General features: G+C 44.4%; 1 protein-coding gene across 1 annotated transcript; it reads left to right on the top strand.

Annotated features, from left to right (window-relative positions):
* Positions 1 to 23,249, top strand: Snx18 (sorting nexin 18). Its single transcript, XM_042690930.1, has 2 exons — positions 1 to 1,803; positions 21,292 to 23,249. The coding sequence occupies exons 1-2, from the start codon at positions 174 to 176 to the stop codon at positions 21,543 to 21,545; spliced, it is 1,884 nt and encodes a 627-aa protein (XP_042546864.1). The 5' UTR covers positions 1 to 173; the 3' UTR covers positions 21,546 to 23,249.
* The last annotated feature ends 691 nt before the right edge of the window (positions 23,250 to 23,940 follow it).

The raw sequence follows: 23,940 nt of genomic DNA, 5'->3' as shown, positions 1-23,940 counted from the left end.
GAGGGCGCGACCGGCGGCCGGGGCGGCGGGCTGCGGGCTGCGCGCTGCCTTCGGGGCTCCCGTCCGTGCGCCGGGGCGCGGTGGGGGGCACCGCGGACCTCCCTCCCACCCCTTCCGACGGGCCGGGAGACCCGGGATCGGGACCGCTCGCCCGTCCGTCGGGGGCCGGCACCATGGCGCTGCGCGCCCGGGCGCTGTACGACTTCAGGTCGGAGAACCCGGGGGAGATCTCGCTGCGGGAGCACGAGGTGCTGAGCCTGTGCAGCGAGCAGGACATCGAGGGCTGGCTGGAGGGGGTCAACAGCCGCGGCGACCGCGGCCTCTTCCCGGCTTCCTACGTGCAGGTGATCCGCGCCCCGGAGCCCGGCCCCGCGGGCGACGGCGGCCCGGGCGCCCCGGCTCGCTACGCCAACGTGCCGCCCGGGGGCTTCGAGCCGCTGCCCGCCGCGCCGCCCGCCTCCTTCCGGCCGCCCGCCGACGCCTTCCAGCCGCCGCTGCAGCCGCAGCCCGCGCCGCCGCCCAGCTTCCCGCCGCCGGGCGCCGGCTTCCCGTACGGCGGCGGCGGCGGCGCCCCGCAGCCGCTCTACGGCGGCGGCTACCAGGCCAGCCAGGGCAGCGACGACGACTGGGACGACGAGTGGGACGACAGCTCCACGGTGGCCGACGAGCCGGGCGCGCTGGGCAGCGGCGCCTACCCGGACCTGGACGGCTCGTCGTCGGCGGGCGGCGGCGCGGCGGGGCGCTACCGCCTGTCCACGCGCTCGGACCTGTCCCTGGGGCCGCGCGGGGGCGGCTCGGCGCCGCCGCCGCCGCACGCGCACCACGCGCCGGGCGCGGCCAAGAGCTCGGCCACGGTGAGCCGCAACCTCAACCGCTTCTCCACCTTCGTCAAGTCGGGCGGCGAGGCGTTCGTGCTGGGCGAGGCGTCGGGCTTCGTGAAGGACGGGGACAAGCTGTGCGTGGTGCTGGGCCCCTACGGGCCCGAGTGGCAGGAGAACCCCTACCCCTTCCAGTGCACCATCGACGACCCCACCAAGCAGACCAAGTTCAAGGGCATGAAGAGCTACATCTCCTACAAGCTGGTCCCCACGCACACGCAGGTGCCCGTGCACCGGCGCTACAAGCACTTCGACTGGCTGTACGCGCGCCTGGCCGAGAAGTTCCCCGTCATCTCCGTGCCGCACCTGCCCGAGAAGCAGGCCACGGGCCGCTTCGAGGAGGACTTCATCTCCAAGCGCCGCAAGGGCCTGATGTGGTGGATGAACCACATGGCCAGCCACCCGGTGCTGGCGCAGTGCGACGCCTTCCAGCACTTCCTCACCTGCCCCAGCGGCACGGACGAGAAGGCCTGGAAGCAGGGCAAGAGGAAGGCGGAGAAGGACGAGATGGTGGGCGCCAACTTCTTCCTGACCCTCAGCACGCCGCCCGCTGCCGCCCTGGACCTGCAGGAGGTGGAGAGCAAGATCGACGGCTTCAAGTGCTTCACCAAGAAGATGGACGACAGCGCGCTGCAGCTCAACCACACGGCCAACGAGTTCGCGCGCAAGCAGGTGACGGGCTTCAAGAAGGAGTACCAGAAGGTGGGCCAGTCCTTCCGCGGCCTCAGCCAGGCCTTTGAGCTGGACCAGCAGGCCTTCTCGGTGGGCCTGAACCAGGCCATCGCCTTCACCGGAGATGCCTACGACGCCATCGGCGAGCTCTTCGCCGAGCAGCCCAGGCAGGACCTGGACCCGGTCATGGACCTGTTAGCGCTGTATCAGGGGCACCTGGCCAACTTCCCGGACATCATCCATGTTCAGAAAGGTAAAGCCCGGCTTGTAGAGCAGCAGGTTGTACGGAAAGTGGTGTTCAAGAGGCAAAGGATGACCGAAGGTTCAGGCTCGTATCTCACACGTCTGGCAGGGATGTGAACTTCCATGTCTTCTCCCATCCCGTCCTCCCTCCCCCCTCCATATGTGTGTTTGCTGACTTGCCAGACTTAGCTTCCTTCTCCCAGTACAGTACTCTCCGCTCGGAAAGTGAGAAGTCTTCAGAGAGTTTCTGAAAGTAGTTTTTATGATAGTGCTATCGTTTGAGAATTCCAATAGGCTGATAATAAGCAGATCTGTCATTTTGTAGAGTAGAGTGGCACAGAGACCAAAAACATGTTAGACATCGTGTGGATAGTGTCAGGACTGGGAGGAAGTGATAGGGAAGAATGGATGTCTGCAAGGAAGGTAAGACCGGCGTTCACCCTCTGCACAGCAGACCCTGCTTTGGTTAGGAACTAGCGTCAGTTCTCTGAGTTGGGTGTACAAGAACTTCCTCTGTAGGCTTCTCGCTTGCGAGCTTCGTTAAATAGCTACAAGGCCCACTCTTTTTTTTTTAATTTTGTGGGTTATGGGGCCTGAACCTAGGTCCTGTCTCTCAGTTCTTCAGCTCAAGGCTAGCGCTCTACCACTTGAGCCACTTTCGGCTTTTTCTGTTTATATGAGGAATCGAACCCAGGGCCTCATACCTCTGAAGTAAGCACTCTACCACTGAGCCACCTTCCTAGCCTAAAAGGCCCACTCTTGTTTCAGGAAATCAGCTTTGGACGTTTTGGGTTTGGAATCAACGAAATTTAGGAATGTTATTTTGAAAAATGATGTAGGGAAATTAGGATGAAATCTGAATTACTGTATTAGAGCTATGAATTTGCTCTTCTACTGTCAAGGTTTTATTAGTAGTTACAAGTACCAACCTTTGTTAAAGAACTGGTACTTTGATCATTAGTTGTGATTATTGTGGGGTGTGTGTGTGTGTGTGTGTGTGTGTGTGTGTGTGTGTGTGTGTGTAGTAAGTTATAGCAGTAATGCCTGGTCTAGGGTTACTCAGTAGTGTACCTCTACTGATGGAGAGAGAATGGAAAGTGTTCGAGTTTGTAAAGTCCAGTGTGTGGGGAGAATGGGGAGGAGAGAGTTCTAGAATGCACATCTGGCCTCCATTGATGAGATGCTTACTCCCTTTCCAGATGGGACAGGCCATTTAGGAATGGTCTTGATCTTTGACATGTTCTTCCTCGTGTTGAGCTCATTTGTCTTTTTGGTTCACAGGAACCACGTTCCTTAGCCTGACAAGACTTCAGACATTGGGAGAGCACAGTCTTGCTTTCACTTCCTTCTCTGCTTCTCTCCTCTTTCCAAGTGTGTGACTAGGTTTGTAACTCAATGTGGGGGTGGAGATGGGGTATACATACCTTTAATCTATTGATGCTGTTGCCAAAATGCAGTACCCTGAACACTGCAGCAAGAATTTTAGTGGAGGATAGTAACTTTCTTAGCAATTTCCCACTCATATATGCAGTCTGAGTAAATTAGCTTTTTGAGTAATAATATTGCTGTAGGCCTGTATTGAACCTGCATCTGAATTCTTCTGCCTTTATCTTTCTCTAAATTACTAAGGATCCTTGGTGCTTTGGCTGGTGGTGGAAAAATTGACTCTGAGTTTTCGATGCAGGACTTTAATGTTTCAATCCCATTGTGTTACATCATGTATCGTGTTTTACATTACACATTGTGTTACATCATTTTGGACCCATTGCCGGCTGTTTCTTTATACAGTCCTGCCAGTTGAGGCAGAACCAAGCACAGACCTTGTGGGGCTCATACAGGTGACTCAGCTTCACTCAGCATCAGTGCACTCACGTGTTCCCCAGTCATTCAGTTCTCCAGCACAGCCTTTGTCCAGTGCCCTGCTCTTGAGTTTCCATGTTAGAAAAGGTATGGTGCTTATAATAAGGTTTACTTGGAATTTACAGTAGTAGCCCCCTGTCTGTTCAACCACTTACCTTATTATTTTTTCATATTAGAACTAAATTTACCTCTCGTTGTTTGAGATTTGAAAAAACCTTCTTTTTAAAAAACCATTGTCATTTTTTTTTTGGGGGGGGGGGGGGGTTCAGTCGTGGGGCCTGAACTCTGGGCCTGGGCGCTGTCCCTCAGCTCTTCAGCTCAAGGCTAGTGCTCTACCACCTGAGCCGCAGCGCCACGTCCGGCTTTTTTCTTTTTGCTTATGTGGTGCTGAGGAATCGAACCCAGGGCCTCATGCGTGCAAGGCAAGCGCTTTACCACTGAGCCACCTTCCCAGCCCACGATTGTCATTTTTTGTGGCTTAAGGTACTAAACCTAATCTCTTTGAACTCTGGAAAGAACACCAAGTTGACTGACATTCAGTGTAGTTTGTTTCTGCTGTCATCCAGGTGTGTAATATACAGGGAGCCTGTATGATGACCCTAGATGACAGGTCTTTAAGTGCCATTTAAAGCTACAGCATGTTGTATGTAAGGCTAGAAGCATTTGTTTACAATCAGTACTTTAATAGACAGTGTTGGTATCGTGGGGTAAAGCATTGTTAGCAGGTCTAGATGGGAGGCCCAGCTGCCATAGGAATGACTCTTCAGTCTGAAACTTGGGGAGTTTGCTTACTACTTGATTTTTTTTTTTTTCCTTCTTTCTGTTGTCTTAAAGCACAGTCACATGGGCGGTTTCAACTGACTTTTGAGAAGGGACAGTAACAACAGAAAGGACAAATAAAAAAATGTTTTTAGTAGTTTTTTTTTTTTTTAAATTGTGAAAATACCATACAGAGGGGTTACAATTACATGGGCAAGGTAATGAGTAGATTTCTTATCAAGCATTGTTGCCTCCTCCTTTGTTTCCCCTTCCCATCCTTTCCCATCTAGTAGTCTTTTAGTAGTCTTATATTTGATCCAAAGTTTATATTTCAAGTTAGAGAGAAATTTAAACAGTGAGAATCCATGTTATGCATGTTTAAAGTGAGAGAAAAGGGCTTTTTCACTTCTTTGACATTTTACATGTCCTAAACCTGCTTAGTTCTGGGTTGTGATGTGACAGAACATGATTTTTATATTGTGTTTTAATTACTACAGCAGTTAAAAAGGCAACTTAATTATTACATCCTGCCCCCTTCTCCCCCCCCCCCCCCCCCCGTCCCCCCCGTCCCCCAATTCTCTGGGGAAAAGAAAGTTCCTGTGAGCCTTGCCTTCTGTGGGAAATGACTGTGGTCAGTCAGCTTTCATAGTGTTCTAGAGCTGTGCTGTCTACTGTACCTATGAGCCAGAAGTGTTCAGTTAAAATTAAATTGGATGAAAAATTCAGCTGTTCTTTCACACTGGCTGTCTTACCAGGTGATTGAATGGCTAGGGGTCAGCCAAGATAGGGACTGTCTCTATCGAATGGCTAGGGGTCAGCCAAGATAGGGACTGTCTCTATTGTTGCCAAGAGCTCTCTTGGGCAGCACTGCCTCACTGGCTGTAACTGAACTGTCTCCCTGTCTTTTATGTTCTCCAGGGAACCGGTACACCTTTAATGTACTTACCTGATGGTTTTCTTTTTATTTTCACCTCGTGGATCTTTTCCTTTGCTTGTAGACTTCATCAAAGCTGGGAAGGGAAACAGGTTCTGTTGGAACCCTGTGGAGCGTGCGGGCACTCACCCTGTGAGCTGCCAGCCTGCCTGTGGCTGCTCCCTACCTCCCTCAGAAGCACGGGGCTCTGGTCACCCCACTGCAGACTGACCTAGGAGGGTGGGGTGCACAAACACGCCTAAGTGTGGGAGGCTCCGATTTTCTCCGTGTTCCCATAATGAAACCATTGTTGAGTAAAATACAGAACTTTCAGAAAAAGCATGGAAAGCCACATGATTCCATCAGCTAAAGGACTTGTAGAATTCTTATTTTTTTATTTTAGCAGTACTGGGGTTTGAACTCAGGGCCTCACTTGATCTACCATTTGAGCCATGATGGCTTGAGCCTTTAGAATTCTAGTTCTTGCAGTTAATTAGCGGAGGCCCTACTTGGGTTAGTGGAATGAAAGAAGATAGTTTGCTATCCCCTGCAATCCATGGCATGGGGACCCAGAATCAGTTTGGATTTTATTTGTATTTTGCTTTGCCCTAACTGGAGTCTAGAAAGTTCTTTGTAGCAGTTCCATGACCCCTGAGCAGCCAGCATGTTGTGTAATCTGTCACTGACCTACAGATGCTGTGGTTTTGATTTCCTTTCTCCCCCTTCATCCTCTTGGCCTGTGAAGCTCTTGTCTGTTGCTGATACCGCTGACTACTAAAGCTATGTCTGAATGGTTTAAAAGTTTTACATTTGCCTCTTGAGAAAGATTACAGAAGGCTAAGACCATAAAAGCTAAATTATGAGAAGTCTTGTTTTCTTTCTCTGGGTAAAACCTAGTTTGTGTTGTGTGAAGCAGGAAATGGGAAATAGATAAACAGGCAAGCAGTCTTGTTTTTTGTACTCAAATTAAATAGGCAAAATTGACTGCTCTCGGCTTTCTACATGATCCAGATGTTTGCTCCTTTTCCACAAAAAATAGCCCTGGGACTTTCAGGAAAGGTGAACTAGTTGAGGACCTGTCAGTCTTGCCTGGATGAATTTCACCATTGCGCTTCCTTTTGCCACTAGGCCAGTTGGTCTGACGTTAATTAAAGATGCCAGGGTCCCAGAAAGACAGGCGAGGTAAGTCTAGGCTGCCCTGAGGTTACATTCTGGTCCCCCATTCGCCAGTGGCTAAAATCAACCCTGAGAAGGTGGTGATCATAGGGAACAGGGCTCAGTGTTGGGAAGTTTGTAAACTCAACTTTACTTTGAAACCTCAGCCAGAAATTGAAGTCACACATTTTCTCTATTTTAGCACCATCTTAACCAGCCCATTCCAAACCTTCACCCCAGTTGTTTTAGAAAGAAACTTTACTTCTAGCTTTAACCTTTGGCCCAGATAAGTATTTTCTTAGTAGAACGGAGGTAACCTTTGGGGCTTTTGAAATAGATGACTCAGTTCCTTGGTTAAAGCATAGATGTGTCTAGCCACATGCCATTCTACTCACAAAACCAGGTGGGGGTGTCCCATAGTACTTTCAGACTTTTTTAGGGTATTTTTAGACTTGTTTTAGAACCTCCAGAAAACCACATTTATTTCACCCATTCAGTAGAACCGGGAGGAGGCTGGGGACTGGTGCTCTCACCCTGGTCTCCCAGGAACTCTGGATAACCTAGGCTCCCTTGGACTTTCCCCTTTGGAGAGAAACATCATCCTGTCTGGTCAGCTTAGAATTTCCAAGCATGCTGGGAGTATACAATGGACTAAGAATTTCTAGGATTCACTTGGAAACATGATACTTCCCTTAAAATGTGTTCCTTTTTTGGGAGGTGTGGGTGGGGTTGTGTTATATCTAAATATTTTTAAGTCAAACTTTAATAACAAGTGCGATTCAAATACCATCTGTTTATGAAGCTCTACAATATCATTAAGTGATTAGCACCCATAAAATGGTACAGTAGCTTGAGCTCTGTTTGGTGAGATTACATGCAGAAGACAGACCTGTACCATTTGCCATTCTACATTTAGGCAGCCAGATTAAGTTTCAGTCCAAAGAATTGGGTAGTACTCCAGTGTTCAGTGAGTTCTTGGACTGGTGATACAGGGTGGTCCACTAGCTCTGGCATTGTGGTCTGTCAGAGGCCTGGTGGGGGAGGAATCTGCTCCTAGAGAGAGTAACCCGGGATACACACAGTGCATAGCTTGGCACTGATAAAGACCTGTGTTAACTAAACCAGAAGTTCTCCTGCTCAGAGTCCCACTGCTATGGGAACAGGCCTATCTGTGGACCACCGTAGAGTCTACTGGGCCACTGTATGAATGATGCTCTAGGGAGCTTTAGACACTAACTGTAACCTTGATAAACTTCATTCAGTTCTCTCATTGGCCAAGTGGGAGCCTCTCCTCAAGCTTAAATAGCAAATGAAAGTTAAATATTGTGGTTCATAGTAGCTACTTATTTTACATGCTTAATTTTGAAAAAGAGAGAGGTGTTTTAAAATGGGAAGTACCCTCCATCCTTCTCAGCAGCCTGTTACCTGACAGAAAGTAAAATTAACTCAGTCTTGGGAAGACAGCACAAAGTGACCAATCGATGGAGAGTAACTTTCTGTCTTCGAGGTCTGTGTGGGTAGCCCTTAGTTTACCCTTTGAAAGATGGTCATATTCGGCTTTTGGTGGAACATACACTCTGGTCTCAGATATGCTTTGGGATGGGGTTGATAAGCACATCATACTTATCCCTGGTTCCTAATGCTTACTTAGGTCAACAAGGGAGACTGACTAGCTGTCAGCACACATGTGACACACACCATCTTGGATATGTGCCATGGTGTGAAGAAGGGCAGAGGAGGCAGGATTAAGAACGGAGAACGGGTAGGTTCAGGGGTGGTTTCTACTAGTCTCAGTCTACAAAGATGAATGAAGAGGAGAAGCGGGGGAGGGAAAATGCAGCCAAGAATCCAGTGCAGATTCTACTAAATTAAGAAGAGTGAGAGAAAGGGGTGGGTTGGGAGGAAAGGTGAGAATGTTGAAACTGATCAAGATGCATTGTGTTCATAAATGCTTTGTTAAGTGGCAACTCTTTTCTACAACTGCTTAAAGATAAATTAAAAAGAAAAATATAAGTTTTGACAAGTAGGTGGGCCTGAGGAAGGGCATTCTAGATCAAAAGAACCACGTGTATAGATGCCAGGGCTTGCCACCTGACAGAATCCACCAGGGAGTGGTTTGATTTGATCTGAGTGTCAGGGCCATCTAGACATCGGAGGTATTTCAAAAGAGCAGGTGGCTCACACCTGTAGTCCCTCCTTACTCAGGAAGCTGTGATATGAAAAGCAAGGTCCAAAGCCATCCCTGGGCCGGATAGTCCAGGAGACTTTTATCTCCAATTAATCACCAAGAAGCAGGAAGAGGAGATGTGGCTCAAAGTAGAGTGCTATCTCGAGCAGAAAAAAAAAGCATGGGGATCATGCACAGGCCCTGAGTTCAAGCCCCAGGAGACACATACACACACACACACGCACACGCACGCAACCAACCACACATGCCTCTCAGGTGCTTCTGATGTACTGCTAGTTTTATACCTGCTGCTGGAAGTGGTAGAGGCAGCACAATGGAAGATCAGTGGGCAGAGACGTGGTCAGGTAGCACTTCCGATGTATGGGTCCTGGTCAGGTAGCTTGGGGAGAGGCACAGGGGGAGATCTTGTAATAACTAAAGGGAGAAATGATAAAGTTCTAAGTGGAGGCAGTTTTGTAGGGCAGGAAGGAGACAGAGCAGCTGCAGGAGTGGAGAAAGGGGGCAAGTGGAACATAACATGACCCGCAGAGCAGGAGCTGTGGAGCCTCTAATGAGTAGAGCAGTGCCAACATAAATAATCTAGATTTTGTCTGTTGTCCTGTAAAATCTAAAGTATTTGCTATTGGAACCTTAAAATGTTTGCTGACCTTGGCATTTCCCAGGCCCTTAGTGAGCTGGAGTATGAGTAGCAATAAGGGTAGCCTCTGTGTGTTGAGTACTGACCTTCACTGTTCCAGGCAGATGCATACATTATGTCTCAACTCCACGCAGGAGTGGCTGTGACAGCAGAGGGTTGTGACATGGACAAAAGCCAGGTGGGGGTTGAGTTCCTGCCAGCTTCACACACAGACTTAACCTTCTCTCAGCTCAGTTTCCTTTTGTGTAACCCAGGGTGACTATTCTTTGAAGTAATAGTGCCTGGTTTTTCAGCATTAGTTATTCAGCTAATTAGCGTGTTCCTTTCCTAGGGCTGCTGTAACAGATTACCACACTGGGTGGTTTTAAACAACTGCAATGTCTTCTTCCACAGTTCTGCACAGTAACTGTCTGGAGTGTGTTGACAAAGTTAATCTCCCTTCAACGGGAAGGAGACTCCTATCCCTGTCCTTCCAGCTCTTCCTGGTTGCTGGCCTTCCTTGGAGTTCTTGGTAATTCCTTGTCTCCAATCTGCTTCTTCCTATTTGCCTGGCTGTGTGCCTTATTCTTTTAAAGGGTACATTAAAAGTCATATTTGATTTAGGATCCATCCTAAATTTAGTATGACCTCGCCTTGGCTATTACATATTGATAGTATATTTCCAAATAAAGTTACAGTCAAAGTTTCCAGTAGGCTATGAATTACTGGTGTGTGTGGGGGGAATAGTTACTAGTGTACGAGGTTAGAAAATAACCCCACAGGGCTGTACAGCCCATATGGTGGCTGTACGAACTGAGGCTGAGGTAAGTTAGCTAATTTCTAGGATTCCACAGCTGGTAAGGAGAGCCAGGGTGTGAGTTTGTTTTTTGTCCTGACTTCAGATTGGGGCTCCTTGAAATTCAGTAACTAGCATACTTGCTAGAACAGCGAGTTTCTGTGCATACAGTCAGGAACCACTAAAGGTTCTAAACTGAAGAATGATACCGTAATCATCTTCAAATTAGCCAAATATTTCAAGGACTTCCTATGTGCCAGGCATGGTGTTTTTGTTTATAGTCTTTGTATCTATTTAACTCTTATGATACTTTCGAGGTACTCTTATCCCTACTTTGCAGACAGGAGCTTAGCCACAGAAATGGAAGCTCAAAGCTTTAGGAACCGTCCTTTTGGTGTGTATCCTGGCCTGGCTTCCCACACCAGCAGGACCTTCCAAGTTTTCTCCTGCTGCAGGTGTGCAGTGATGAGGCTAGCAGGGTGAAGGCCCCAGGGCAGCTTTGGAGAGGAGCAGGTGAACTTGAGACACCTGCTGGCTGGGATGGCAGAGCCTGGTGAGGTGCTGGCTGGCTGCAGAAGTCTAGTGTTACTTTCGAGGTTTTAAGTGTGGATGATAGAAAATGGCCGAGGCAGTAATAGAAATAGGCAGGGGAAGAAAAGGAGCAGGATTGGGGGAAAACAAAGAAAGAAAGAAAGAAAGAATGAGGTCCACAGAGTCTTAAGAAATCCTTTTTTCCCTGCCTTTTAATTAAAGGTAAAACCTTAGGTTCTTCTGTTTTACAAAGATAGAGGGAGGCTCAGGCTAAAGTCAGTCTGCTTAGAAGTCACTCAGTAAACAAGCTCCTCCCTACTGGCCCAGGCAGAAGAATAGCACGCCAGCCATGGCAGAGCCAGGAACCGGGCCCTGTATGGTCTTGGCTTTGTGTTGACACACAGCGAAGTCCCTGTTGTTACAGCAAGGCATTTAGAAAAATTAGTGTTATTATAAAGGTGGTGTGCAAAGGGTTTACATTTACATTCTTGAACAATGTCATCCTTTCCCTTACTCCCACTTTTACCCTCCCATCCCGACCTTCAAGTTATATAGTTCATTTTCAACATTGGTTTGTTCACCCTTGCAACAAGGCATTCTTTTTTTTGTCCGTCATGGCGCTTGAACTCTTGGCCTGGACGCTGTCCCTTAGCTCTTCAGCTCAAGGCGAGCGCTCTACCACTTGAGCCACGGTGCTACTTCTGGTTTTCTGGTGGTTTATTGCAGATAAGAGTCTCACAGACTTTCCTGTCCAGGCTGGCTTTGAACTGTGATCTCAGATCTCAGCCTCCTGAGTCCCTAGGATTACAAGTGTGAGCTACTGGTGCCGGCTACAAGGCATTCTTAAAACAGGTGACAGTGTCAGAGTCACCTCTAAGTTTTGCATTTTGCGTCTATTACTTGATGTCGACGCGTTTTGTCTTTAGTTCTTTTTGTGTTCTCATTTGAGGAAGCTCAGATGTGGCCACTGGACACCTGGCCCCTGCCAGCACAGGAAGCAGAAACCACCAGCTAGAGGGGTGATTCCGGAATTGTCCCCAAAGTAGAGAAGTCATTCTCAGCAGTGTGCCCTGTTAGCCTTGGTGGTACAGGAGAACAAGAAGACTGGAGTGGCCTGATAGTTGACAGGGATTGGGACTTCATTTACAAACTAGACATGACTCCTAACTGCTAATTGTAGGCCTTAGAGCCTTCCCTCCACCCAGGCTTATTTTTTGATTCTGAGCATTAAACCTGGGGCTTCACACATGCCAAGCATAGCCTTTTCCACTGAGCTACACTTCCAGTCATATGTTTAATATTTATGATGGTCTAAGTGAAACATAGGAATGTGTGTGTGGATGTATGTAGTTTAAAATTTTTTTTTAAATCTAGCAATGAACACCTTGTTTTAGCAAATAAACCACAAGAGATGTAATCACATGATTTCACTCTTGGTTTTGGAACAAGATGAACTATGTGAATATATAAGCATAGTGTGCACAAGTAATTCTGCTTGAGGACATTTACACACAAGTGAATGGTTTCATACTGAATATGGCTGTGCACTTGAACATTGGGTGATTGATGAATGAAGCTTAAGAGCTACTGTGTTATGTATAGCAAGGCTTGTACCCAGAACAAATTACTGCTTATGTATCTTCAAGACCAACCAAGCTTACAGACCTAAATTCTTCAGGTGATTATTTTTTTTCCATCAACAAGCAACCGGGTTTTTCTGCCATTTACCTTCTTTTCTGACTCTCTTCCTTTTTGAAAGTGGCTCAAAGGATCTCTGTCCTTTAGTATACTGTGAATTGAAAGTGAAGGGTAAATTGATTTGCTTTTGAATTTTGACAGTTCTTGACTTTTGTGACTTGTAACTCTTCAAGAAAAAATTGCTTTTGGACTGAATATGGTAGTACCCCCCTGCTATCCCACAATTAGGGAGGCTAGGTGAGATTTTGAGTTCAAGGGTTACCTAGGGAGACTCAATCTTAAAACAAATTTTTGCTCTTCCTAGCTGGATTGAGTATTAACATTTGCATTCTTCTGAGTTTATTAATGTGTTCCAAACTTGGAGCCCACTTAGGGTGGACTTGGTACAGGAATAGAAGTTTGTGGGTCACTGGTCCCTGAGTGTGGGGCTGGTATGTGAGATTTAAAATTTCCCTGGCCAGATTCAAGAAAGACATCGATTTGTATGCAGCTGGTTGACTTTAGAGAAGAAAAAATGAGACTGGCAGTGCTGGGCACAGATCTGTACAGAGCAGGTACCCCAGTGGGACGGAGGCCTGGGCAGATGAACATCTACTTGTTTGTGTTGGATAGATACTGATCTTTGTTTTGGGGGATATTTTACCTAAGGAGTATCAAAAAGTCAATATTGGTGCATAGAGGGGAGGGGTCATCAAGTGGGTAGAGACCCGAAGAGAGGGAGAAAAAGGGAGGGGAAGGAGGTATTGGGGAGTAGCAGGGACCAAGGGTGTCTGTACCATTGATAAAAAGGATGTAGGCTACCTTGACCAGATTAAATCAGCATTTTCTTTCAACATTTTGAGAGTACCTGGGAATGAGGAAAAACAGGCTAGGTCCAGTCTTGGGTTACTTCTACTTAGCTAGCCCTGGCTTGTCATGTCTTCAGTTCTCTCACATCTGGCCTTGGTTTCTGGGGAAAGGCCCTAGAGAGATTGAAAATCACCTTCATGTTTTTAGCACATTCTCCACTTGAAAATTAAATGAGGTGCTTTATGAAGGAAAACTTAGTTTTTGTATTCCTGTAGCTTAGTAAACGGGCCTTTTGTGTAAGTGGCTTAAGAGAGACAAAACACAAGAAGAGGAGTTTTGGGTGAGGAAAGGAAGGCATAGATTTGAAGTGGAGATGCTTCTGAGAGCTTGGAAGCTTCTGGAGCTGAAAGCTCTGGGGCACAAACAGATAAAGCTGGAAGGTGCTAGGCAGACACCCTTAAAAGTGGGGCTTGCCCTGATTGAAGTTTCAGAAGTAGTGTAGCCTCAGGGGGTGGGGCTCCCCTGTCTTAGGAAGTTGCCTGGGAAGTGGTTCTCCTTGCACACCAGATGCAGAGGAACATGGGGTGGTACGGGTCAGCGGCATGCCTGCACAGCTGCTGGTGTGCTTGCTGTTCAGTTCAGCTTGCAGAGGGCTAGAGACAGCAGAGCTTCTTCACTCCGGTTTCACAGAAAAGACAGTGACAACGAAATGCTTCTTAAGCACTAGTTTTTGCTGGTTGAAATAGTTTAATGATGTGCTGTGTAAATAATGTGGTGCTTTTGCAAGTGGTGCTGATTTTATTGATTATTATTCATGTATAAAATGAAGGGTATAGTTTTTTTATTTGAGCCCTTTAAAGTAACAACACTAATGATCTTTGTCAAATAAAATTTTGTTTTTAGTTCATTACAGTGAGTAATACAGTCTCTTTAAAATTAAATACATGTGTGTTATAAACAAAAATTATATATTATATAATTATATTGCTATATATTGTATAATATATAATTATATGTATATAAAGTCTACAAGATGTCTGACTGGTAAGACACAAAGAAAGAGGTAAAGAGGGGTGGGTAGGAATTTAGGACCTTAGTTAAGCTGGATTTGGTGTTGGAAAAATGGGACAAAGTATCCTTGTGATCCTAGACAGTTGTGAGTCGTGGTATATATGAAAGTGAACCTGTTAAAGGTTATTTTTTTTTTTTTTTTGCGTATATGGAATTGGCCCTGGAGTCTAGGAGAGACATGTTAATAACAGATGCTAAAGCAGAGTGAAAACATTGGCTTAGTTTTCCTTTCCATGCTCAAAAATGTGGGAATGAAAGGAATGTTTTTAATGGCATGTTGCAGGATGAAGCCTCTGTCTCAGGTCTCCAGTGCACATCTTCTTGGTCTGTGCCCACACAGGGCAAGTAGCCCAGCGTCCTGAATGCAGGACATATGGAAGGGGAAGTAGAAAAGGCCAGGAGAATGGTGGGTTCTTTGCCACAAATAGCTATGGGACTTTGGACAAGTGACTCAGCCTCTTGTTTGTAAGATTAAGGAACTTATTCTAAAAACACTTCCAAGGTCTTTCAGCTAAAAATAAATCAGTCCTTCTATTTGGCAACCGGCTCTGTGCTTCTCACCTGGGCTTCCATCTGCCTGGAGTGGTATGGGGTCTTTATTCCAACAGTCACTCCTGCTCTATTAGGAACATGATCCAAGAGTAGCGTTCCAGAGTGAACTTCCTGTCCTGATAATTTGCCAAATGGTATCTTTTTCTGTGCTTCAAATATATTTCAGGGATTTATTTTCAGTTTGTGACTTGGAGAGTCTGCAGTCCTCTCTGTGTTACCTTGTAAGCATGGTCCTCTCAATCAGAAGAGTTCCCTTTTCTTCTGAAGTGTAGATTCTGTGTTCTGTATTGTTGGTCTCTTCTTAACTTCTAATAAAGTCTTCTGCTCATGTTACTCCTGATGCAACTGAGTCATGGCTGTCAGCTCAAGAACAATGTCAAGACTGTGTACTTACATACTATAAAATATTTTCCCCTCTGATCACTCCTGTGATTTTTTTTTCTTTCAGTCTAAACTATTGACCTAACCCTGAGCATTATAGGATCTTTTGACCTTAGACTTCTTTGTACACTTTCTCCCCTTATTTTTCCTTGTTATTCTTGAAAGCAGTGTAGATGGTGTATGTGATGGGGAAGGGACTTACAGGGGATGCTTCTCCTAAATTAGCTACTTACGTGGAACATCTGAATCCTTTGCCTGTGTTTCATTGATTCCATGATTTAAAAGAAAAAAAAAATGTGGTCCTGTTGTGGCTTAGATTGTTGGCAGCGCTTTTAGCTTTTATTTTACCCTCTCATGTTTAGTAAAAATTCAGTAGAGCCAAGCACTGCCAGACAATTCTGTGATCGCTTGTTACAGCTGGCTATATTGTACATCTGCTGCTTGAACCCGACAAATTAATTTTTAAAGCTACCTTAGAGGTAGCAAGCCCTGCTCCAAAAGTTTTCTTCTCGGGCCACTCTCTGCTTATATGCTAGACCTGGGTATAAATCTGGCAACCTCTGTTCTACTGTCGATGTTTAAATTTTTATATGTAAAGTATAGAAATGTGTACTGAGGGCTGGGAAGGTGGCTCAGTGGTAAAGCGCTTGCCTTGCATGCCTGAGGCCCTGGGTTTGATTCCTCAGCACCACATAAGCAAAAAGAAAAAGCTGGAAGTGGCACTGTGGCTCAAGTGGTAGAGTGCTAGCCTTGAGCTGAAGAGCTGAGGGACAGCGCCCAGGCCCAGAATTCAGGCCCCACAACCGGACCCAAAAAAACAACAAAAAAGAAATGTGTACTGATAATTCTCAGACTGAGAAATGTCCAGTCAACAGTGGGAATGTGTTATTGGTAATAAAACCCTAATTCTAGTTCCAGTCAATAGTAGTATTTCATTTCTTATCTAGGCATGTAATAATTCTAGTAGAAAAATGTGTTTCTGCTTTTCTGTGGTATGAATTCAGAGAAGTAGGGATAGGACAGAGAAAAGTTTCTGGGCAGGAGACATTAGAAAGCAGCCTCTGTCAGCTCACATTGGTTTAAACACTTTTGATATCTGTCCATTTGGGTAGCTTGGGCTGTTGAAAGGATATCATGTTCATTTCTGCTTATTTCCAGTTAGTAAATCAGGAAGTTAGCCTCTATAATGTTTTATCTTTTTTTTATAGGAAGGAAAACATGTTGACATCCTAAACTGCTCGTTAGAACGTTTAGGACAAACTATTTGGAGGGTTGTGAAATGAATTTTTTTAATAGCTTTCTCGTATAAAGAACTATTATCTTTAGGACTTTTGCAAACTGTTGTGTAAAGAGCTTTTATTTGGCTTAGGGGATGGAAGCCTCATAGGTTTGGCATCTGAACTTCACAGCCAGTGGCAGGCCTCATATCAGAGGAACCTGGCTCTAAAACTTAGGCTGTGTCCAGAAATGTTGGTGATTTATTTTTCTAGTATATTGCCAGCGGCTGGTTTTGTTGTTGATCGTCTTACTTCCTACTGAAGGTGAATGTGGGAGAGAATTTAACTACATTTTAGTTTAATGGGGGTTCTTTTTTTCTTCTTAATTTGCTCTGTGTCATGGGTGCATTTTTTTTTTATGGAGACATAATCTGCCTTGATTACCCATAACTCTCACTCTTCCATTTGTACATTTATAGTATGTTCCGTACTAAATAGTGTTACAGTGTGCTCTGTAATATTCCATATAGACCCTTCATTTTTTTTCAAGCATCTATTCTTTGTCACTTGAAAAAATAGTTTGAGCCCCTTACATAGGGACTAGGTTTCTTTCTACATGCTTTTTTCTTCCTCTGCAGGCTTGACACATTAAACTAGTGAACTGGAATTTATTAACTGGGTCAAATTGCAAGTCTCAGGGAATTGGCTTTCAAGCACTTTTCCAAATGTTTTTTGTCCTTCCTTATTTGCAAAATATAAATTTTGTTCTTTCTTTTTTTGTTCTGTTCCACCAGTACAGAGACAAACCTCATATATTCCCTTAAAGAATTATATGTTAATGTTTTAGGGGGCAGTTCACAATTTATATAATCTTCCCATAGGATCTAGGTAGATGAATGGGAGAGCAAAGGGGAAAGAAAACAAGCAAGGAAGAAGACAAGGATTAAAAAGGAACTCAGTGTGGGCTTAAATTTCCAAAACTAATGAAGAATGTTATGTTTGTTCAGTCTTTCATTTTGTGGTACCCTAATCTTTTTTTTAATTTTAATTTTTTGTCATGGAGCTTGAACTCTGGTCCTGGGCGCTGTCCCTCAGCTATTCAGCTAGTGCTCTACCACTTGAGCCTCAGCACCACTTCTGGTTTTCTGGTGGTTAATTGGAGATAAGACTCTCATGGACTTTCCAGCCCCGGCTGGCTTTGCACCATGATCCTCAGCTCTCAACCTCCTGAGTAGCTGGGATTACAGGTGTAAGCCACCAGTGCCAGCTAGGTCCCCTAATCTTGTTGCAACAAAGACCAGGAAGTCATGCCTCCTTAAGCGTTAACAGACTTCACAGGTACAATTAGCAAATTGAATGAAGTTCATAGGATTCCAGAGGGAATAATTTAAATCTAGTTTCTTTAACACCTTCTGAATTACAGATAAAAACCAAAGTCAGGATTCTTAGAAGGAAGGTGAGGAAGGAGGCAGGGCTGAGGCCCAGCGTCAGAGGGTTAGGGGGCCAGCAGCCTGGCTGGGAGGAGCAGCCCAGTCCCCAGTCCCTGCATCTTATACCCCTAACACAACGCTTCCCCCTAGATCCACTTTGCTTTCTTGCATGTTCCAATGTCTTCTTTGCATGTTTGAATATTTGCTCTGAAGTCAGTTACACGTTGAGATTCCATCTCAGCCTATTAGCGGGTTACCTGAGTGACTTTCAGACAAAAGATGCTGAGTAACTCAGTTTCTTTACACACAAAGTGCTGTCTGTTGTACATTGTAATGAGGGTTATTTTTGGCAGCTGCCATTTATTGTCTTGGATAATACTCTTCATGAACGCTGTCCCCCCATCCCCCCATCCTTAGCACAGTGCTTGACAGAGAGCAGGCCCTCTGAGCATTTTCTGACTTAATACAATTCATGATGCTTTGGGGAAGCTCAAAGCATTCCACATGGGGGAATGGAATTATGTGGAATGGAATTATGTGCTTTGTAGTGCTATTTGGCTGTGTCCAGGTAGTATGCCTGTCTGTCTGTCCTAAGTGTACCTGTCCTGTAGCTTCCTCTTGAGCTCACTTAGGTAGGAACAAAAACACCAGTGTTTGATTCTCTGTTCTGCCAGCATGCTCTCACTGGTCCTTCAATGAATTCAGTTTCTTGATCCAGAGCCCAACCTTTTGGATGCTTTAAAAACAGCAACACCCTGCTATTTTTCTAACAGATTCATACTTAAAGAAAACTTAAGTCTTAAATTGTTCTTTGGCTTCTTATGGATATGCAGAAGGCTTAAAAGTTTTAAATGCCAAAAGGTCCCTGGACTTCAGAGATTTGAATACTTAACTGCTCTGTCCAAGAGCTTTGAATATGTTTGCCCATATGGTAAGTTGCAAAAATCTCAGACTTGTTTATTTTTAAAGCAGTTGCTGTAGATACACATTATAGTTGTGTATAATGCAGCTTGAGAGAATGTGGTGATCTAATTTGGAATTGGACAAGTTCAACTTAGCAGCCATTCATTCATAGCTCTGGGAAGGGGGTCAGCTTTTCCCTGTTCTCCAGATTGAACTTCTGATGGAGACTAATGGAGGAATGCCGGCTCTACTAACTAGAGCAAGCCATGCTTCCAGACTGTCACAGATCAGCTACAGCTGACCTACAGCATCATTGGCATCTGAGCAGGGTGGGATATGTGTGCTTGAACCCTGACTGTGGCTTCCTCAGGTACCGTGGATTGAAATCACATGAAGAACCTGTCACATTACCTGAGACTTCGTTCTGCTTTGGTCTTATTCTCCCACCTCAGTGTCATAATTTCCTATTTTCAATTGCCTTTTCGATTTTTTTTTCTTGAGTCTTACCTCTTCTAATGTTCTTGGTCTTTTCAGCGTCTAGAATGTAAAACCTGTACAAATATAAACAAAGACAGTGGGTTCACAAGAAGTAATGTTTTCATTTTCTTTTTGGTATGGAGAGGTTTTTCATGCTTGATTGGTACTGTGAATGGTGGAAGAAATGGGGCAAGTGCTACTCTTGCAGAGTGCCAGGCTCTGAGCGGTGAGGGCAGGGGTCTTCTCGAAGCCATGCTCACTGAGTGGGTCCTGGTGGCAGTGGGAGCATGCTGTGAGCATGGCTGTGCCAGTGTGTTGTGTCTGCTCCAGGGCTTTGTTCCTTTTCACATAAAGATCTAATTTAAAATCAATAGATGCAGACAAACATGGGGGGTGGTATGTTGTTTCGCATACATATATTATGTATCATAAGTTCTTTTGTATTCTCAGGTCTTTGTGCAAAAGAAATAAAATAAAAGTGCACTGGCTGGGGATGTGGCTCAGTGGTAGGGCACTTACCTAGCATGGGCAAGGTCCTGCCTGGTTCTTTTCCCAGCACCACCAAAAGTAGAATCAATAAAACATAATTTTAAAGCACATTTAACTCCGTAAGATTTAACTCTAAAGGTTATGCTTTAATGCTAGCTTATTCTGTACTGTATTGCAGGATTGCTGAGGAAATTAGACACAGACGATTTTCATCCCTCAGGTTGAAGCAGCATCTCTGAAGAACTTGGTTGCTTCATTGCCTCTACCCAGGCTACCCTTTCCCTCAGGAGTCTGCGTTGCCAGTCCAGGGCTCCTGGCAGCCTGGCTTTGTGTTCTCCTGCCCTTCAACATGCTCTAGCAGAGTAGAGACTAGGAAATCTGAATTCTTCAGCTGGCTGTGTTCCAATGATTTTAGCTTTGTCATTCCACATTCTTGAGGACATACGGGTATCCCGTATGTCCTACTGCTAAACATCTCAGCCTTTGGTGTCTTCACAGCGGGGGGTGGGGTGGGGGAGAGGGTCCACCCTTCTCTGACACCACTAAAGTGATTGGTCCCCGATTCTCACCCCTGCAACCCCCTCTGGTAATATGTCTTGACAATAAGCTGTCGTCTGTGTTGTCATTCTCCTTAGGGAGACTTAAAGCTCACCAATTCCCTTAAAAAAGTAAAAAGGCCCTGGCGCCCAGTGGTGGGGTCAGGCAGGTTTTGTGTGCAGAGTGCACCCCATCCCCAGACATTTTATTCAGCTAGGCATGTTCTGTAGATGAATCAGACCTGGGCATGTGTGTGCTCTGATGTGGGGGGCAGCATTACCAGCCCCCTCCATAAAATGTGACATGCCCACTGCCAGCCCAAGGTGCTTCTAATATGTCTTGGAGATTGGTTCACAAGTCCTGTACATTAATATTTTAGTGAGAAGGGGATTTAAAGTCTTTATGAAGTATTGTTTTATACATAATTTCCTCATATGTGTGGATATAAAGGTCTTAGGCCCTTTTAAAGCATGTGGAAATTCAGTTTATTGGTTTGTCTTTTTCTTTGAAGTATTGAGGTTTGAATTCAAGGTTTTGAACTTGATAGGCAGAAGCTCTGCCACTGAACTCCACCTACAGCCCTTTTTTACACTGGTTATTATTGAGATAGGATTTCTCTTCACTTCCTATCTGGGCATGTTCCTAGACCATAAATCTCCTAATGTTTTGCTTCCTGCTACAGCTGGATGGCACATTTGCGCCACCCATATCCAGCTTCTTCTGTTGAGATGGAGTCTCACAGACTTTTTTGAGAAGACTGGCCTGGAACCACAGTCCTCCCAATACATCCTCCCACTTAGCTAGAATAACAGGCATGGGCTACCAGTGCCCAGCTTTGGATTGTCTTTTAAGAACAGTTCATTGGATTTTAATATCTGTTAACTGTAGCATGTCAAAAATACTACAGATAATTGACTAATATGCCAAACACTAGTTTCTTGATTCAGTGAAAGTGTAGCAATGGGAAAGCTCTCAGCTTTTAAGTGAGAGGTTCCAGTTACCATTTGAAATACCGCTTTGAAATAGGTCAGGTTAGTATTAACAATACCCAAGAGTCTGTAATATGTAAGCATATCATCGAGATATGTGTGTGTGTATTTATTTATTTAAACTAATGACTTTATTTTTAACTACAGGAGCTCTCACCAAAGTCAAGGAGAGTAGGCGCCACGTGGAAGAAGGGAAGATGGAAGTCCAAAAGGCTGACGGCATTCAAGACCGCTGTAACACTATTTCTTTTGCCACATTGGCTGAAATCCACCATTTCCATCAAATTAGAGTAAGAGACTTTAAATCACAGATGCAGCATTTCTTACAACAACAAATAATATTTTTCCAAAAAGTGACCCAGAAGTTGGAAGAAGCTCTTCACAAATATGATAGTGTTTAATGGCTGGACTTTGAATTGTAGACTTTTTATTTTTCAGCTCAAGGATAATTTCTCCAACAGAATAAAAACTGCTATCAAAGAGCTATTGCCAACTACCAGTGGTGGTACAAGGATGGTTTTGTGTTCAACTGAAACCCAGCTGAATCTATAATTATGTAGGAGAGAAACGGTTAATATGGTTATATAATAGAAACAGTACCACACATTGTAACTAAATTATACTATGTATGCCTACACTACCATTGTAACTTTTGGAATAATGATTATACTATTTGCCTTATTGCTTTTTGAAGTATGGGTATTTTAGTGCATACTTTGTAGACCTCAAAACCCATGAAGGGTCTCAAAGAAGCTGGCTGGACAAAAGCCTGCAGTGGATGCCTTTTTATTCTCATTGATTGGGATTACCTAAATTCAACCTATTCTCTGTTTACAAACTCCAACTAGAGCAGCTATGCGACTTTGTGCCTTTAGACTCTTGGTTTTTCATCCCCTCCCCCCCCCCACCTTCCCTTTTTTTTTTAAAGTAAGACACAACTTTTCTGATTGAAAGAGTGAAAGGCCAGTGCATAGGATGACAAGCTGGTGATAACCTCATATTGTCTGAGAGAAGGGGTAAGCAGAGTAGAAGGGTCAGCTGTCATCAACTTGCACAGCAAATACTGTCTCCTGATAAGATGCTGGTGAATGGAATGCAGAGGAGTGAGACGCATGCCCATCTTGGGATATGAAATCTATTAGGGAAGAGACAGTAAATGTACTGTCATCTCCCACAGGCCACAGTAAGCATGACACCTGGGCATGAGGATTGCTGCAAACATGTCTTAGAAAATGGAGGAGGAAAAGTCTGAGGAGTCAGGGGATACCAGTCCAGAAGCAGTGACAACACACTCCATTTTAGTTCTTGAAAGAGTTTCCTGGTTTTTTGTTTTTGTTTTATAGCTTGAAGATTTTAATAATCAGTTTTTTAATAGATCTACACTGTTAATTGATGGAGACTCCACTGTGATTCATTCGTTTACTTAATCAGAAACTTTTCAGGGATGTCTGTAAATTTCAGTGTTATTCGTGATGAAAAGTGGTGTCAGTTGATTTAAGGAGGGACCAGAAATAATTTCTACTATTCCAATACTGAAGGAAAAATAATATTGATTTATACTGTATTTTAGAAAAAGGAAAAGTATTGGTAAAGCCCCCACCCCTGAACATTTAACCTTAAAAATGATTAAAATATTCTTTTATTATTACAAGGGAAGTACGCATGGATGATAAATACCAAATAGGTTCAAAAGCAGCTTAATTTAAAAAGCACAAAGAGATTCTGGCTGAAAATGCCAAGATCATGTTTTTATAGTTGCTGGGTTAAATAATGTGATTCTTGAGTTTATAGATTTAAAAATCCGTCACTGAAAGGTTAAAGTAGCTACTGTTTTCATGAAATAGAACTTCTGCTGCCTCAAAAATCCCTGAGTACTGGAATGGTAACGCGGAAGTGGAGGTCAGTTTGAAATTGTGATGAGTCACAATTATTACAGGAAAAGGTCAGCTTGTAGGTCTTAAGAAGAAAAGGTTAGTGGAATAATTAATACTCAACAGCACATTTACTCTCTAAAAAGTTATCTCCTATGAGTTGGGTGTTTTTTGTTTTGTTTTGTTTTGTTGTTGTTGTTGTTTTGAGCCAGTATTAGGGCTTGAACTCAGGGCCTGGGTGCTGTCCCTTAGCTTTTTTGCTCTCTACACTTGAGCCACAGCTCCACTTCTGGCTTTTTAATTGTTGATTGGAGATAAGAGTCTCACAGACTTTTCTGCCCCCACTGGCTTTCAATCATGAGCCTAAGAACTTAGCCTTCCTGAGTAGCTAGGAGTACAGGTATGAGCCACCAGCACCCAGCCTGGGTTGAATTTTTTACGATCAGAGTATCCTAATTTTGATCTTTGGTAAAAATTTTGTACCTTAGAATTCTTAGAGCCAGATGTAATATCATGTGGCTTTGTCTTTGCTACAGACACGTGGAACTGTCACTGAATACTTCGTTCTCTAAAAAGTAACTTTCTCTTGTTGATTACAAAGTACAGTTTTATAAACCCATATGTATTAAATATTAATTTTATCACAGAAGTTTTTGGAAGTTATAATTATAGCATTTAATTTAAGTCTAGATCTGTATTGGAAGAAGAAGCACTATGCTTTTCAAATGAGTTGAAAGTCACATTTATTTGCCTCTTCATTTTGATGATGGTTTGATTTCTTTTTTAATTTTAAGTAAAATCACTAAACTTGTGCAATGGTAGCATGGAAATTATCTGAGGTGTCTTGTACAGGATGGACAGAGGTAAAATTATAAAAACTAAAGCTTATAGTACAAAGAAGTCTTAAGTTCATGCTGCCTATTTC

The sequence above is a fragment of the Dipodomys spectabilis genome, unplaced genomic scaffold (genome assembly GCF_019054845.1).
Source record: "Dipodomys spectabilis isolate Male_0828 unplaced genomic scaffold, ASM1905484v1 ptg000140l, whole genome shotgun sequence".
Taxonomy (NCBI): Eukaryota; Metazoa; Chordata; class Mammalia; order Rodentia; family Heteromyidae; genus Dipodomys; species Dipodomys spectabilis.
Note: the sequence above shows the minus strand (reverse complement) of the source record. Positions and strands in the feature narration are given on the sequence as shown.

Coding starts and splice junctions, on each gene's coding strand:
- Snx18 (XM_042690930.1), top strand. CDS start 174: ATGGCGCTGCGCGCCCGGGCGCTGTACGACTTCAGGTCGGAGAACCCG. Junction 1,804..21,291: donor CATCATCCATGTTCAGAAAG/GTAAAGCCCGGC, acceptor TTTTAACTACAG/GAGCTCTCACCAAAGTCAAG.